This window comes from Cervus elaphus, chromosome 10 (genome assembly GCF_910594005.1).
Source record: "Cervus elaphus chromosome 10, mCerEla1.1, whole genome shotgun sequence".
NCBI lineage: Eukaryota > Metazoa > Chordata > Mammalia > Artiodactyla > Cervidae > Cervus > Cervus elaphus.
In genome coordinates this window covers 36,646,044-36,662,608 of record NC_057824.1, presented here as the reverse complement: position 1 = coordinate 36,662,608, position 16,565 = coordinate 36,646,044, and the positions used below count along the sequence as shown (strand labels likewise).

The 16,565-nt window shown below is 43.8% G+C and overlaps 1 protein-coding gene across 6 annotated transcripts in view; it reads left to right on the top strand.

The window, feature by feature from the left end:
• Window positions 1-16,565, top strand: part of ARHGAP17 (Rho GTPase activating protein 17) — a 94,988-nt gene that overhangs the window by 31,410 nt on the left and 47,013 nt on the right. For 5 of the 6 annotated variants that reach the window (XR_006343094.1, XM_043914545.1, XM_043914549.1 and 2 more), the window contains exons 2-3: window positions 8,739-8,778; window positions 12,965-13,069. Coding sequence is in view for 4 of the 6 variants with exons in the window: in XM_043914545.1 (XP_043770480.1) it covers window positions 8,739-8,778; window positions 12,965-13,069 (145 nt within the window). In the remaining 2 variants the exon portion in view is untranslated. Of the gene's footprint in view, window positions 1-8,738; window positions 8,779-12,964; window positions 13,074-16,565 lie in introns of those variants that run through there. The other variant, XM_043914548.1, reaches the window with a different exon arrangement.

Sequence of the window (16,565 nt, the reverse complement as noted above, 5' to 3'; positions counted from 1 at the left end):
CCACTGTCTGAAATGCAAGTTGGGAAAGTGCAGAAATCCCCCTTCAAAGTCAGAAGAATTTGGAAGTGATTAAAAAGGATTGGAGTTTCATGGGAAACTGTATTTCACTTATACATGGATCAGGAGTCAGCAAACTGTGGCCTGTGGACCAAATCCAGCTGCAGTAGGCTCACGATGGTTTTTGCATTTTAAATGGTTGAAAAAAAATCAAAAGAAGAATAATATTTCCTGACATGTGAAGATTATGTGAATTCAAATTTCAGTGTCCATAAATAAAGCTTATTGGAACCCAGCCGGGCTCATTCATTTTTATGTTGTCCCTGGCTGCTTTCGTGTTACATGGGAGTGCTGAGTAATTGCAGCAGAGACGATGTGGCCTGCAAGCCTAAAATATTTATTATCTAGTCTTTCCAGAAAAAGTGCAATGCCTGACCAGACAATTGTATTCATTTCTCATCCTGCAATCTGTTTACAAGCAGGAATCGAGGAGAAAACCATCATTATAATACATGTTTTGGGGGGGACATGGGTGGGTGGAAGTGGGTAGGCGGAGCGGAAGCCTAATTTCTGATTTTTCACTGTCACCAGCATGACCAGCCCTGGGCTGTGCCTCCACCTTTGAACGATACTGTCAGAGCCAGCAACCCACATTCGTTTTAGCAGCTGCTTATCGAACACGAGGCAGAGAAAATACACCTCCAGACCAGTCTCACATACCAGTCCGCAAAGTGATTTTCGAAAGCCCGTGGGCGTGGTTTGCACCACACACTGTAACCATCACTGCTGCAGCCCCCGGGTCAGCAGACTTTTCCTGTGAACGGCCAGCTGGTGTTCTGAACTCTGCAGACCACACAGGGTCTCTGTTGCAGCAGTTCAGTTCTGTTGCTGTCGTGAATGCAGCCCTAGATAATACATCAACAGATCAGCCAGGCCACGCCCTAAGAAACCTTGACTTGTGCACACCGAAACCAGAGTTTCATAATTTTCACATGTGATAAAATATTGTTTATCGCTCTTTTGAGTTTTTTCAACCATTGAAAAGTAAAAACTCTTCTTAGCTTGCTGTCCATACAAAAATAGTTGGTGAACTGGATTTGACCTGCAGGCCATAGTTTGCTGACCCCTGGTCATAGGGATGGTTTACGTTTTGTTGTTGTTTTTTTTCATGAAAGAAAGATGAATTTCAGAAGAGAATATCACATTTTAATTGTAGTCATTGTGGATTTTAGGGCAAATCTGTATTTATGTGTGGCTGTTTTTCTGCCTTAGTGTGCCTGAGTTTTTTCCTCGCTCTCTCTTTTGAAATCTAGAATATTCTTTATTGCAAATATTTCTCTGTCATTATGACAGTCACTTTGTCATTCATTCATTCAGTATATATTTACTAAGTGTCTGGGGTTCCCTGATGGCTTAGCGGTAAAGAATCCACCTGCAGTGTAGGAGATGCAGGTTTGATCCCTGGGTCAGAAAGATCCCCTGGAGGAAGAAATGGCAACCCAATCCAGTATTCTTGCCTGGGCAGAGTAGCCTGGCAGACTACAGTTCATTGGGTCACAAAGAGTTGTACACGATTAAGCATACACACACACATTCAAGTGCTTATGTGTGGCAGGCAGGGGCTAAGTGAGGTGCTGGGGGAGGTTTAATGTAAGACAGACCTGGTCCCTGCCCCCAGGGAGTGTTCTGTCATGCTGGGATGAGGTCAGTAATGCTCAGAAAGTGCTTGGAAGGTCACAGTGTGCGTTGAAGGTGTGGACTTGAGCATTTATGTCCATGGCTCCCGTGGTACATGCTTTAAGCTGATATCTGTACCCCAGGAAGTAGAATGGCAGTTCATGATATGATAGCAGCATCTGGCATTGAGTGTAGTGATGGCAGAAACTCCTCCAGAAATCAGCCCACGGTTAGAGGTGGAAATTGTCAAGGCCAAATGGAAATCTTCCTTTGGCCCTTTTCCTCACTTGAGCTTTTCTGGAAAAGGTTGTGAAACGTTATGGCCCACACAGCATGGCTGCTTTTAGACTTTGGGAATTAGAAGAGGGAAATCTTATGCTTTATCAGAAAGTGAAAAGTAAATTAAAAATCGTGCCTGATGGAAGCCTTGTCTGAATGACTAGTGAAATTGTGCAGCGGCTTGCATAGGAAAAAACAACCCCCAGAGTAAAATGGCGAGTGGGAGGTACCTTCCTGCTCTCTATTGTTTTTCCAGTTACAGACAGGAAACATCAAGCGTGTTTTCAAGCATGAAACGCTGGACACAAGGAAGGCTCAGACAAAGCAGAAAAAAAGAAAAAAAACTCATATGCAGAGTTTAGGTCTGTGTAGCAAAATGTTTGATTGAAAACAAGTATTATTTTTATAATTGGATCACTTTGTCTTGATAAATTCAGTCTCAGTAAAACTAAGTTTCTTTGGCTTAGGTAAAGGCTTTTAGATGGGGACCTTGGCCAGTACTCTGAATGCTAATTGCCAAACTTTCCTTAGGGTAAAAATTCCACATCTGTGGTAAAGATAAATGTTCCAAAGCACTTCAGCCTAAAAAGGGCTGAGTCTTGTGGACCAGTCACAGTGATGAGGGAGGTCAGGTCATTTGGACCACATATTGCGGGGTGGAGGTGGGGGGGTAGATGGAAACATTAGTGGTTCCCTAGAATTAAGATGGGGATAGCACAGTCCATTGGGGAGTTTCTGTGTGAGGGAGCCATCCTAGTTTGTATATTACATTCTGTAGTTGTGATTTAGAAGTAATCTTTCCTAGATAACCCATATTCATGGATTGGAAGAATTAGTATTGTTAAAATTCTATACTAAAAGCAGTCCAAAGATTCAGTATAGTCCCATCAAAATTCCAATAGCATTTTTCACAGAAATAGAAAAAAAGTCCTAAAATTCATATGGAAACACAAAAGACCTTGAAATAGCAAAAGCATAACTGAGCAAGAACAAAGCTGGAGGCATCACACGTCCTGATTTCAAACTGTGTTATGAAGCTACAGTAGTCAAAGCAGGATGACCCTGGGATAAGCACAGACACATAGACCAGTGGACCCGAATGAAGAGCCCCGGACCAAACCCACGCACATACAGTTAGCTGATCTTTGGCAGGGCACCGGGAATGCACAGTAGGGAAGTGACAGTCTGTCTGAAATGCTGTTGGGAAATATATGTATCCATATGCAAAAGAATTAAACTGGACTCCTACCTAATACCACTCAGAAAAGTTAACTTGAAATGGATCAAAGACTTAAATACAAGACCTGAAACCATAAAGGCCCTAGAAGAAAATAAGGGGAAAACTCCTTGATATTGGTCTTGGCAATAATTTCACATATATAACACTCAAAACACTGGCAACAAAACTGAAAATAAACAAGTGGGACTACATCAAACTCAAAAACTTCAGCACAGCTAAGGAAACCATCTACAAAATGAAAAGGCAACTTTTGGAATGAGAGAAAATATTTGCAAACCATCTATCTGATAAGGAGTTAGTATCATATATATATCATATATTATATGAGTTTGCCAGTTGCATTGATGCAATAGCCAAACAACAACAACAACAACAAATAACCTGATTAAAAAAATGGTCAAAAGACCTAAACAGACATTTATCCAATGAAGACATTTTTCCATATGGCCAAAATGTAACTGAAACCCTTTTACACTGTCGGTGGTGTAAATTGGTATAGCCATTAAGGAAAGTAGTATGGAGGTTCCTCAAAAAAAGAAGTACCGTATGATCCAGGAATCCTATTTCTGGGTGTATATCCGAAGGAAGTGAAGTCAGTATTTCTAAGAGACATTTACATGTCCATGGTCATTGTAGCATAGTTACAATAACTAAGGTATAAAAACAAAGTGTCCATCAGTGATGGATGAATAGATAAAGAGGTTGCATACACACAGCCATGAGAAAGAAGGAAATTGGGAAATTCTGCCATTCGTAACACGTGGATGAACCAGAAGGACCTTATGCTAAGTGAAATAAACCAGAGAAAGACCAATACTGTATGATCTCAATTATATGTGAAGTCTTAGAGTTGAACTCAGAGAAACAGGAGAGTGGTGGTTACCAGGGACTGGGGCATCAGGGAAATGGTGGGGATACTAGTCAGAAGGTACAAGCCCTCAATTATAAGATGAATAAATTCTGGGGCTCTCACTCAGCTGGTAAAGAATCCGCCTGCAATGTGGGAGACATGGGTTCGATCCCTGGGTTGGGAAGATCCCCTGGAGAAGGGAAAGGCTACCCACTCCAGTATCCGGGCCTGGAGAATTCCATGGACTGTATAGTCCATGGGGTCGCAAAGAGTCAGACACGAGTGAGTGACTTTCACTTTCGCTACAGCATGGTGACTGTAGCAGATAATACATACTTGGCATCTGCTGAGAGGGGATCTCAAGCATTCTCACAACTGTAACAAAAGTTAGAGGGATGCGTTCATTAACCTGAGTGTGGTAACCACTTCACAATGTCTGTGTAAATCAGTTCATCACATTGTATACTTTAAATGTATGGAGTTTTGTCAATTATACTTCAGTAAAGCTAGGGGGGGAAATAATCTATACTGATTATAGGCAATTTTAATTAATTTCATTGAACCCTGAAATCTGATTAAGAAGATGCACTGGATCTCTTTCTAAAGTTAGCTTCATCAATGTGGTATACTGAGTGTCCGCAAAGGAGGAGAAGAGAGGATAAACTTATCTTTAAACTGTCTGTTCATGTTTTCACATAGTATGTTCCATGTGTTTTTCAGTCTGCAGATACCTTTCCAAGTAAAGTGCCTCTAAATTTAAAGGAAAGGATCACCATTGTTAATTTGAAGAAAGGACGACAAATACACTGATCTGCCTTGTATTTTGGATGCTCTGATGTCTGTGTCCTGTTCTTCTTTTGTACAGATTGACAGCTGGACCCGTCACTTTACAGTTAAAGTTATGCTTCACTTAAGGTTATGCATCACTTGAAACCATATCAAGGGTGTTGCTGAAAAAAGTAACGAATTGTTGTTACTTTTTAGCTATTTTAAAAAGTGCTATTTTTTGAAATTTGTTGTAATTTTAAAAGTCAAATAACAGGAAAAGGCTTATGCACAAATTACAGTGGATTCTCTCCTCACTCACTGCACTTTCCCAGTTGAGATTCCCTCACTGAAGAGGCAACTGCTTTCAAATTTGAGCTGTTTATTTTGGCATTAACTCCTATCTATATCTATAGATAATATATATAAACCACTGTCTTTTGAGTTATCAAGTTTAGATATTATTTATTGACTTCCTAGTGTGATAAATGAGGGCTTGGGGCTCTCTACTTCTGCTTCCCCATCCTTCCAATACAGTTATATTACAACTTTTGCATATATTGCTATTTGATATGTATATTGCTATGCTCAATCAGTTATTTGCAGCAAAGCATTGTAGTAAACTAGGTCTGTCTTGCCAATAGACTTTTGATTTTTCTGAAGTTACTTCTTGCTTGCTTTTTACATTAGCTTTATTTTCTTTGTGGCTGTAGCAGTGCTATGCTCATATAGCTGACTCTCAAAAAAAAAAAAAAAAAAAAGCCCTGATTTGTATTATGTGCATTTGTTTGTATTGTATTTGATTTTTTTATTCATTTCAAGTTACCAATGTGAGGTCACTGAACAAGCAGCAGGGACAAGGTGCACACTTTATTCTCTCAGACGACTGAGCTGTTACTCTCTCATACCTTCTAAACACCCACATTGGGATTTTATCTTATTAATTATTTTTTAAATTGAAGTATAGTTGATTTACAATGTTGTGTTAATTTCTGGTGTACAACAAAGTGATTCAGTTACACATACATATATATTTTTTTCATATTCTCTTCCATTATGGTTTACTTTGAGATATTGAGTATCATTCCCTGTGCCATACAGTATGACCTTGTTGTTTCTCTGTTTTATTTATAGTAGTTTTTATCTCTTAATCCCAAACTCCTACTAATGTATCCCTCATCTCTCTTCCCTTTTGGTAACCATGTTTGTTTTCTATGTCTGTGAGTCTGTTTCTGTTTTGTAAATAGGTTCATTTGTATCATATTCTAGATTCCATATATATTGATATCACATGATATTTGTCTTTGTCTATCTGACTTACTTCACTTGGTATGATAATCTGCAGGTACATCTGTTTTGCTGCTAGTGACATTATTTCATTCTTTTTATGGCTGAGTAATATTCTGTTGTGTGTGTGTGTGTGTGTGTATGTGTATACACATACCACATCTTTATCTGTTCATCTGTCAACACTTACATTGCTTCCGTATCTTGCCTATTGTAAATAGTGCTGCAGTGAATATTGGAGTCCATATATCTTTTTGAGTTATAATTTTGTTTGGAATATATGCCAAAGAATGGAGTTGCTGGGTCATACAATAACTCTGTGTTTAGTTTTTTTAAGGAGGAAACTCCATACTGTTTTCCATGGTGACTGCACCAATGTACATTCCTACCAGCAGTATAATTAATCTGTGTGGCTCAGCTGGTAAAGAATCCTCCTGCCTGCAGTGCAGGAGACCTGGGTTTGATCCAGGTTTGATCCCTTGGAGAAGGGAATGGCTACCCACTCCAGTATTCTGGCCTGGAGAATTCCATGGACTGTATAGTCCATGGGGTCACAAAGGGTCGGACATGACTAAGCAACTTTCACTTCACTTCAACAGTATAGGATGGTTCCCTTTTTCCCATAACCTCTCCAACATGAATTATTTATAGAATTTTTAATGACGGCCGTCCTGACCAGTGAAGTGGTACTACATTGTAGTTTTGATTTGTATTTCTCTAATAATTAGCAATGTTGAGCATCTTTTCATGTGCCTATTGGCCATGAGTACCACACTGGGAGTTTTAAAATTAAGTTTTCCTCTTCTATTTTTAAAATTTTGTTTCATAAGTAGACATATGTGCTCTGAATCTTCTCTTTTGAACTTGTGAATATTTTAACAGGCCTTGGGACTTTTCTCTGCACATACTTATACTTACAGAAGGAGATATCAGCATGCTGTCAGAGTCATCCAGGGCCCTATCCAGAACTTTGGGTTCTGGCCAGTGAAGACAAATGAAAGTTACATAGTCTTGAGGTGGTATTTTGCTCGAGGAGTGGCAAGGCTGGGATTAATGATGAAGCTATGGTGGTCTCATGCCAGGTTTGTCCCTGCTAGGCTGACTCACAGGCTTCTCTCTGAGGCCACTTGCTTGAGCTCATAGTCAGCTGGGGTCCTGCTCCACTTCCCTAACTGGCATGACTACCTATGTTTGGCGCTTCAGCAATGCCTGGCACCATGCTTGCCAAGCGAGGGCTAGGATGACATATTTTGGCCGGCTGCTTCCAGAACTCGTTCATAGAGTTGAGTTGACCTCTTTGGGAACCTGGGGCCTTGGGCTGATCTCCAGGCTCTGCTCCTCGGGACCTGGGAGGATTGAATCAGGTCAGAGTTCTAATTTCCTGCAGAAACCACAAGTAAGCCACTCCTGTAGGCATCTCCAGGTTAACTGGGGCACCGCTGTTGACGACTGGTATTGGAACTCTCTGTGCCAACGGCTGGGCTTCACTCGACGTGCCGTCTCCCAAACGTGGGATTGGGGGTGTGGGCCACCGTCCTTGCATCTAGTGCTCTTCTGAGCCTAGCGGTGTTCTGCGGTCATTCTTGGGCGTCCCACCGGTTTTTCTGGCCAGATGCCTTCTCCTTCTCTTGTGTTGGTTCATGGGCAAGATCAAGGTCATGCAGCCTTCCGTTCTGCAGTGTATCTTATAAAAAGGCTTCAAATTTTCTGATTCATCAGTGGTCTTCCTCCCTCCCTCCTACAGTGTGATCAGAACTGATTTTTTTTTTTTTTTTTCATTTTCCTTTAAAACTTTCCCAGTTTGTTTCAGTGGGAATTTGGTAGGGATGTTAAATGGCTGGGCTTAAATCACTATTTGAACCAGAAGTCCAGAATGGTTCTTTTGTAGTGACCCTGGGTATACCAACAATGCTGCTGTTTTGGACTGCAGAGAAAAATCTTCTTGGAAAAAGATGATGGTCTGGCACATGAGGTTCCAGCAGCTCACAGTGCTCTGCTGATTGTCTTTTGCTGTATCAGTCCTCTAGAAAGGTCAGCAGGAGTTCTGAAGCATAGATAAGGGTGAAAATATTTTGGCTCTTTTGAAAGTAAAGATGAGATAGCTGAAGGAAGGAAGACTTAAGTGTTGTTAGTGTATGTATCATTGCATAACCTTTCTGGATCTGTGACACGCTTGTTGGCTGTGAAACTCATATCATTTTAAGAACTGAAGTTTAATTTTCTCCAGAGCTGTGTTTTCTCAAAGTGTGGTCTACAGGCCTCCTGCCAGGGAATTCTGGGTAGGGAGGGGCCTGTTACAAATTCAGGATCTCACTACAGTGGTAGCAACTCTGGAATATGGCATTTTAAGGCCATACCTCCTCCCCTACCCCCCTTGCTGGGTCTGTGCATGCCCAAGTTTGAGAACCACTGATCTCAATCATTTGGTCTTTAGGGTTGCTAGTTTCTGCAGACTTTCATTTATTTGTTTCTTTGTGGCTTTGCTAAAGTCGCCCTCTAATATAAAAACTGGTAAAAATTCCCCCCTTGTGATCATTCATTTCTACCTGTTATGTTTTAAATTCCAGGATACTAACTACTCAGTTTCATGGGTTGCTTTTTATTTCCAGATGTCTAACTCTGAACTTTGAATTTTTCCCACAGGGCCGAGAAAACAGAAGTCCTCAGTGAAGATCTGTTACAGGTAACAAAAGAAAGACTTTTTAAAGTGCTCCATTTAAATAAGAACAACAACAAAAAAGCCCATAGGCGGAAAAAACCAAACAAATAAAAAACCCATAGGGGAGAGCTGAACCTTATGGTTCTTTGTTTTGGGGGGATTTTTCCCGAAACAGAATTAGCATGATTAGCATGGTTTTGAGCAGGAAAAGAAAAGCAGTTGGGTTGCACGGTGATAAAAGGGGATCTGAAACTTTGGTGTCATGTTATGAAGTTCAGATGGGGCTAGCCCCGCGTCCAAGTGCCAGGTGTTGGCGTGGGGAGAGGGGGCGGAGCCTGGTTGGGCCGGCTGGGCCGTGGGCACCGTGGCCTGGTCACGGGTCCCTGCAGGCCGCTCGCTGCGCGGTGCCCTTGATGCAACGGCCCCACCAGCTGCAGGAGTGACCCCACTGGCTCCAACAGAGTTTGGAGTTTTTTTGCTCCCTTTTATGCTTCTTCCCCCCAGGCTGAGCTAAGTTGGGTCCCGTAGGACTCAGAGTCTCAGTGACAGTGACCAGGTCTCTCAAAACCACCCAGAGGCCCTTGGGTGACTTCATATGGCTAGGCCAGACTTTCCTCTCTGTACTGGGAGGGGCGTGTCCCGCCAGGGACCTTAACTACGGCTACTCCATGCCACCTCTCAATAGGCTTCCCTAACTGTGCAGCTGGGTGTTTCTCCCAGGAGGGCTGGGACCCTATATAGACATCACCCCACCCAACCCCACTCCATCCCCACCCACACCAAACACTTCGAGAAAGCCAGGACCCCTTCCACATGCAGGTTTTGTTAAGACTTCTTCACCTGTCTCCTAGCCTCTTATTTTCATAACCTGCCTCAGGTGTGCTCCAAGGAGTCCCTGGAGACCAGAGATCTGCTCCCAGATGACTTTCTGTCTCTTCCCACGCAGAGGAGCTGCATAACTTAGAAAAAACACTGCCTGTGCTCTGCTCCCACCCCATGCAAAACAGTCTCCTAAATTATGACAGTTTTCTGCAGGTAGAAGATTTTAAGAGCACTTTTTTTTTTCTATTTTTAAGGACTAGAAATTTTTATCAAGGACTCCTTTTTTTTTTAAGATTTATTAAAGAATCATAATCTTTTAAAAAAATATTTATTTAGATATAGTTGATGTACAATATTATAGTTTAGGGCTTCCCAGGTGGCTCAGATGGTAAATAATCTGGAAACCTGGGTTTGATCCCTGGGTCAGGAAACTCCCCTGGAGAAGAGAATGGCTACCCACCCCAGTATTTTTGCCTGGAGAATACCATGGCCAGAGGAGCCTGGCGGGCTACAGTCCATGGGGTCACAAAGTATCGGACACGACTGAGTGACTAACATACATACTGTAGCTTAAGAATCAGATTCTTAACACTATTTCCCCACTAGCTTTTATCAGATATTTCAAATCCATTTTCAGACTTTTAGAAATATTGTTTGTTCCAGTTCCACTAGGTTTTACTGCGAGCATTCTCATTCTCACATCTCACGTCAGTGATTTCATCCCCAAAGCCCTGAGAAGAGACCAGAGCTCTTGCTGGCAGGTAGAGGCAGAAATTGTATGGGAATCGGAGAGTGACCGTTCTTGTCTCTTTGCTGAAACATCCACTGGGGCCTGAGGAGTTTGGTAGTTTCTAGAAATCCTTATTTTTTTTTATATATATTTATTTTATTAAAGTATAATTGATTTGCAGTGTTGTGTTAATTTCTGCTGTATAGCACAATGATTCAGTTATATATATCTATATATCCTTTTTCATATTCTTTTCCATTGTGGTTTATCACAGGATGTAGGAACTCCTCATTTTATAACACAGACACTCCACGTCTGCAGCAGTTGTCTTCCTGCTCTTATTTCTGTGGCCTTTAGCCATAAAGAAGGCGTGTCGTGGTTCAAAGTGCTGAGTCTGGTGACCAGCCACCTGTATTCCATGCCAGGTCTGCCCCTAACTAGTTGGGTGGCCTCAAGAATTCTCTGAACCTCCCTCTGCCTCAGTTTCCACCTCTTAAGAAGGAGGGTAATCGACATATCACCCCGTGGGGTTGTTGGGGGGGCTCATGGGTTAAACGTGGTCAGCCCTGGGAGCAGAGTCCGGCCCATGGTAAGGGGTAGATATTAGTGACTTGTTGATATGGTTTTTGTCACTGTCACAAGCCACAGAAGTTATTTTGTTTCTGGTGTGAGACTTCCCTCAATTTGCTCTTTCTCTTGCCTCTTTTCTTAGATCTCAGTTAGAGCAGTTCAAGAGGCCGCCCTTTTATCTTGTTTGTATGGAATTTCCCCAAGAGGCTGTCAACCCCAGGAGGGCAAGAACCACAGATTATTTACTCTTGTTTTTCTAATACCATGTACAGGGATTCAGTATATACTTGTTCCTTCAACACATACTACCTTCCATTCATGGGCCAGGCAGTGATCAAAGCACTTGGGATAAATCAGTGAACATAACAGACCAAGGCCCTATCCTTGTGGACTTTATAAAAGTGAAGTCGCTCAGTCGTGTTTGACTCTTTGTGAACCCATGGACTGTAGCCTGCCAGCCCTGTCTGTCCATGGGATTCTCCAGACAAGAATACTGGAGTGCGTAGCCATTCCCTTCTCCAGGTGATCTTCCCGACCCACAGATCCAACCTGAGTCTCCTGCATTGCAGGCGAATTCTTTACTGTCTGAGTCATCAAGGAATTCTAGTGGAAATTGGGGCTTCCTTCGCAGCTCAGTCAGTAAAGAATCTGCCTCCAATGCAGAAGACCTGGGTTCGATTCCTGGGTTGGGAAGAACCCCTGGAGACGGAAATGGCAACCCACCCTGTTACTCTTGCCTGGAGAATTCCATGGACAGAGGAACCTGGCAGGCTACAGTCCATGGGGTCGCAAAAATTGGACACGACTTAGCGACTAAACCACCACCAGTGGAAAATGGAATCGAGTAAAAATGGAGTTTTCTGGGTTCCCCCCCGCGCGTGTTTTTATGGCCAATGGAGAACGCATATTAATTTTCCAGTGCCTTACAATCAGGTCATTATAACATTTGGGGCAAGTGATGTGGCATCTGGTCCTAAATAAATGAGGCTACAGACTGGGGTCCTGGGAGGGGCCCCGGGTCTGAAGAAGGGCTGCTTGAGAAGGAGGCCCAAAACCATCTACTTGGGTAAAATGTTTTGGGGTAAAAATGTATTCTTCTTGAAATCTGTTGATTTTTCTTTAAAATAGAAAGCATCCCTAAGGGCCTGCCCTCGTTCTTAATGAGTCATCAGAATACACATTTTTGGCATTCCTTCCTGTAAAAAGCAGCTCTCTTTGCCATAAACAGCCATATCCCAGCAATAATATTTTGGGAAGCTAAGGATGATGAGTGGGCCCCCGGAGTCAGAGTTTCTTACTGTTGGCTGTCCATCTTGCTTTAGAGGTTTGTTCTAAAACAATAAATAAATAAATAAAGGCAAAAACAGCTCCCCCCCCCCCCCCCAGCCATCCCAAGCCCAATAAGGAACAATAAGGAATAATTTTGAAAACACTGATCTCAAGTGTCGGTTGAGGAGCACATCTTTGACTCTTCTGTCTGAGGTACTGCGTGTGGAGGACTCCGTTGCCACAATCTGGAGGAAGCTGAATGTCCCCATGGCTTTCCCACTGGCAGCGGGCCTGGGGCTGGCCTCAGCTTGTTCATCTGCAGTGCTGCTGGTTGGACCCGGGGCTTTGCCGGTGCTGTAGTGTGTGACTTGGCCACCGCTCATCAAAGTGCAAGTTCTAGTCAGGACTGTCCCTTCCTCCTGCACACGGAGTCAGCCTATAAGGGACCTGAAGCTTCACTGCAAAACCAGGGACCGTTTTGGCCTCTGGGAGGGTATTTGACAATATCCAGGGACAGTTGTGGTTGTCAGAAAGGGGGCAGTTGGGTGCGACCGGCATCTAGTGGGTGGAAGCCAGAGATGATGCTAAACATACCGATAATGCATAGGACAGCTGCCCCTAGCCCAGAATTATCCAGCCCAGTTGTCAATAGTGAGAAACGCTGCTATAGATGTATGGGAACCTTTTCCATTTACACCTGAGAGCTGAAAAGTTCCATGGCAGGACACTCTTCCCTGCCTGCGTGCAAACATTGCAGGAGAGGAGGCTGAGCTGGTTCGTGAGCCCCGCCAACGGCTCGTCTGTCTCTTGTGTTTGCAGATCGAGCGGCGTCTGGACACGGTGCGCTCCATGTGTCACCATTCCCACAAGCGTCTCATGGCCTGCTTCCAGGGCCAGCATGGCACCGACGCAGAGAGGAGACACGTGAGTACCGGCTGGGACTCAGAGCCCAGATTCTCATGCCCCTGAGAAGCTTCTTGCCCTTTATCAGTCGATTTTTCCCAAGTAGTATCAGAAGGTTTGACTGCAGACATGAACCTTGTATCACCATTCACACTCATGACTCGTGCCTGACCATAACATTCTTTCATGCTTCCCTGAGCTGAAGGCCCTGCTCACACGGAATTCTCTACAGGTGCTTTTAGAGATTGAAAGTGAAAGTGATGAGACAGGGTGCTTGGGGCTGGTGCCCTAGGATGACCCAGAGGGATGTGGGAGGGGAGTTCAGGATGGGGAACACATGTACCCCCGTGGCGGATTCATGTCAATGTTTGGTAAAACCACCACAATGTTGTAAAGTAATTAGCCTCCAATTAAAATAAATAAATGTATATAAAAAAAAAAAAAGAAAGTGAAAGTGAAATTCGCTCACTTGTGTCCGACTCTCTGCAGCCCCCTGGACTATACAGTCCGTGGAATGAATTCTCCAGGCCAGAATACTGGAGTGGGTAGCCTTTCCCTTCTCCAGGGGATCGTCCCAACCCAGGGATTGAACCCAGGTCTCCCACATTGCAGGCAGATTCTTTACCAGCTGAGCTACAAGGGAAGCCCTTTAGAGATTGTACCATCAGTTAGAAATATTTGATGACAGAAAGCTGAAAGCCTCTCTTGAATTATCTGAGAAAGTAGAATTAACTGACTTACTAACTGAAAAATCCAGTAGTGGGGATGACTTCAGGTACAGCTTGGTCTAGCCTTTCAGCAATGTAACCAGGACCCCAGTTTCTTTCCATCTTTCCTCTTAACTTCTTCAGTGTCTGCTTTATCCCTCACCGTGCAGGCTGGCTACCAGCAGCTTCCACGGGCCGCCTGCTTCTTTGTGCATGTCCAGCTGGAGTAGAGAGCATGTCTCCTAGTAGTGTCCTTAATGGAGTGAGGAAACTTCTTTTTTCCCATACCATTGGCAGGTAGAAGTCCCTTTCCATTGCATTGATGTGCGTTGAGTCACATTCTCCATTCCTGAACAACCTCCTCCCAACCCCCACCAGTTACGGTGGGTGGGGGTGAGTTTGGGTGAGGAGACGGGATGTGCTGGTTAGCTTAAGTTAATCACGGCTCATCCCAGAGTTTGGGCTGTGGTCTTACCTCCGGCTTGTAGGCTCCATCGAAACCAGAATAGATCCTCAGCAGGACTCAGGATGCTGTTATAGGCAGGAGGAAGGATGGGCTTTAGGAAACAGTCCGATGTCTACTCCAGGGTACGTTTGCTCAGAGCATCCCAGTCCCCATATCCCTTGAGCAGAGCACCGCAGCTTTGTTCATCAGGCAGTTCCCTCCTTAGTGTTACAAGTTCCCAGCCTGTGAGTGTACTCTGACCCTTAGAAGCCCGTGTAACTTTAAAGTGGGAGTTTCCATGGCTTTCAGGGAAGCTATGATCTCCCATATTGTTTTATTTGTCACTAGATGTCGCATAAGAATTGGTGGCAGATGATCTGTGTCATCTCCTTTGATATTTCCTACACACGTTTCTGTCCAGCTTGCCATCAGAACCAGGCCCAGCCCACTGGTCCTGCCCCCACTGTTCCTTCACATTTTCTTGCCATGGCCTCTGCTCTGCTACCCTGTTAATGTCATTCCCTAAGGGTCTGCCATTTATCTCCTTATTCTTGCCTTCACACTTCTTGGGGCTCCTCCTCTCCTCATGGCTCCTAACTAGTATGTTTATTCAGGCACCTGTAAACCATGTTGTCTTTTTTTTTAATTAAACTTTTAATTTTGTACTGGCGTAGAGCCGATTAACAGTGTTGTGAGAGAGTCAGGTGAACAGTGAATAGACTCGGCCATGCATACACGTGTATCCATTCTCCCCCCAAACTCACCTCGCATCCAGGCTGCTGAATAACATTGAGCAGAGTTCCCTGTGCTCTACAAGTAGGACCTTGTTGGCACCTGTAAACCATTTTCAATCAGGAAAATGCTGCCTCCCCTGGTTGTCTATTTTATCATGCATAACCTATTCTTCCTTCTGTGTTGACTCGTGAATTCCATGCACCCTATTATGCAGACCAGGTTGTCTTGTTTTCCTTCTTGTCTTATCCTCTCCCTCCCATAGCTGCCTGATTTGCAAGTCCTGTGATTCTGTCTGTGACTATGTCTTGAATTCCTCACCTCCACTCCATCTTTACCACCTTCGCCTTAATGCAAGACCCGATTACCTCTCATATGGACTGTTCAGTCACTTCTTGAGCTACATTGTCTGCCTCTAATTTCCTTCTTTTTCTACCCTTTTTTCAGCTTGATCACCAGAGTTGGTTTCCTGAAATACAAATTGATCCTGGACTTCCCTGGCAGTCCAGGGGTTAAGACTCTGCACTTCCAATGCAGAGGGCACAGGTTTGATCCCTGGTCAGGGAACTAAGAGCCCACATTCCATGCAGAGAGGCCAAACAACAAACACAGACAACAGAAAAGTTGATCCTGTTATCCTTCTGCCTAAAAAAAAATTCTTAAGCTTATTTGTTCTCAGCAGGGACCAGAACTACACTCCTGGGGATATTTGGAAAGGTGTAGAGACTTTTTTGGTTGCCATAAGGTCAGGGGGACCCTCCTGACATTTGGAGGGCAGGGACCAAGATATTAAGCATTCTGCAGTATCTGAAGGAATAGATCCACAGAAGGAAGCATCCCATAAGGCCAGCAGTGTTGTGTCAGGACAGTGGCTGGTTCTCATTGCCTGGGTTTAATTTCAAGGTCTTCTTTTCCTTTTAATTGAAGTATAGCAGCCTTACAATATGATATTAGTTTCATGATTTAATCTTTTTATAGATTATACTCCATTTAAAATTGTTATAAAATATTGGCCATATTCTCTGTGCTGTACAAAATATCCTAAAGTCCAGGCTCTTTAGAGGACTTGTGTGTGTTCAGTCACTCAGTCTTGTCTGACTCTTTGAGACCATATGGACTGTGGCCCGCCAGGCTTCTCTGCCCCTGAGATTATCCAAACAAGAATCCTGGAGTGGGTTGCCATTTCCTTCTCCAGGGGATCTTCGCAACCCAGGGATTAAACCCGCATCTCCTGTATTGCAGGAAGATTCTTTACCACTGAGCCACCTGGGGAAGATGACTTGAGCCTTCATAATCCAATCAAATTTTCCTTATCAGTTCAGTCTCAGTATTTCCTGCTTCCTCCCATTCATGCTATAGGTCATTGTCCTTCACACAGAGCTGTCTTCTTGTTCCTTTGGTCTGCTTTGAGACATAGCCCCGGACCAAGGACGGATACCAGAGGAGGAGAGGGGTAGTTAAGGGAGGCTTCCTGGAGGAGGCAGTGGCCTGGCTGTAAAGGAGAATAGAGTGGCAGTTGGTGGGCCTGTCCCAGGCAGCAGGGGCAAAGGTGTGTCACCCTTGTTGCTGAAACCTGATGCCTCAGCCTTCGTTTTCCAACCTCAAATCAAAGTGCCCAGGACAGGCTCTGAGA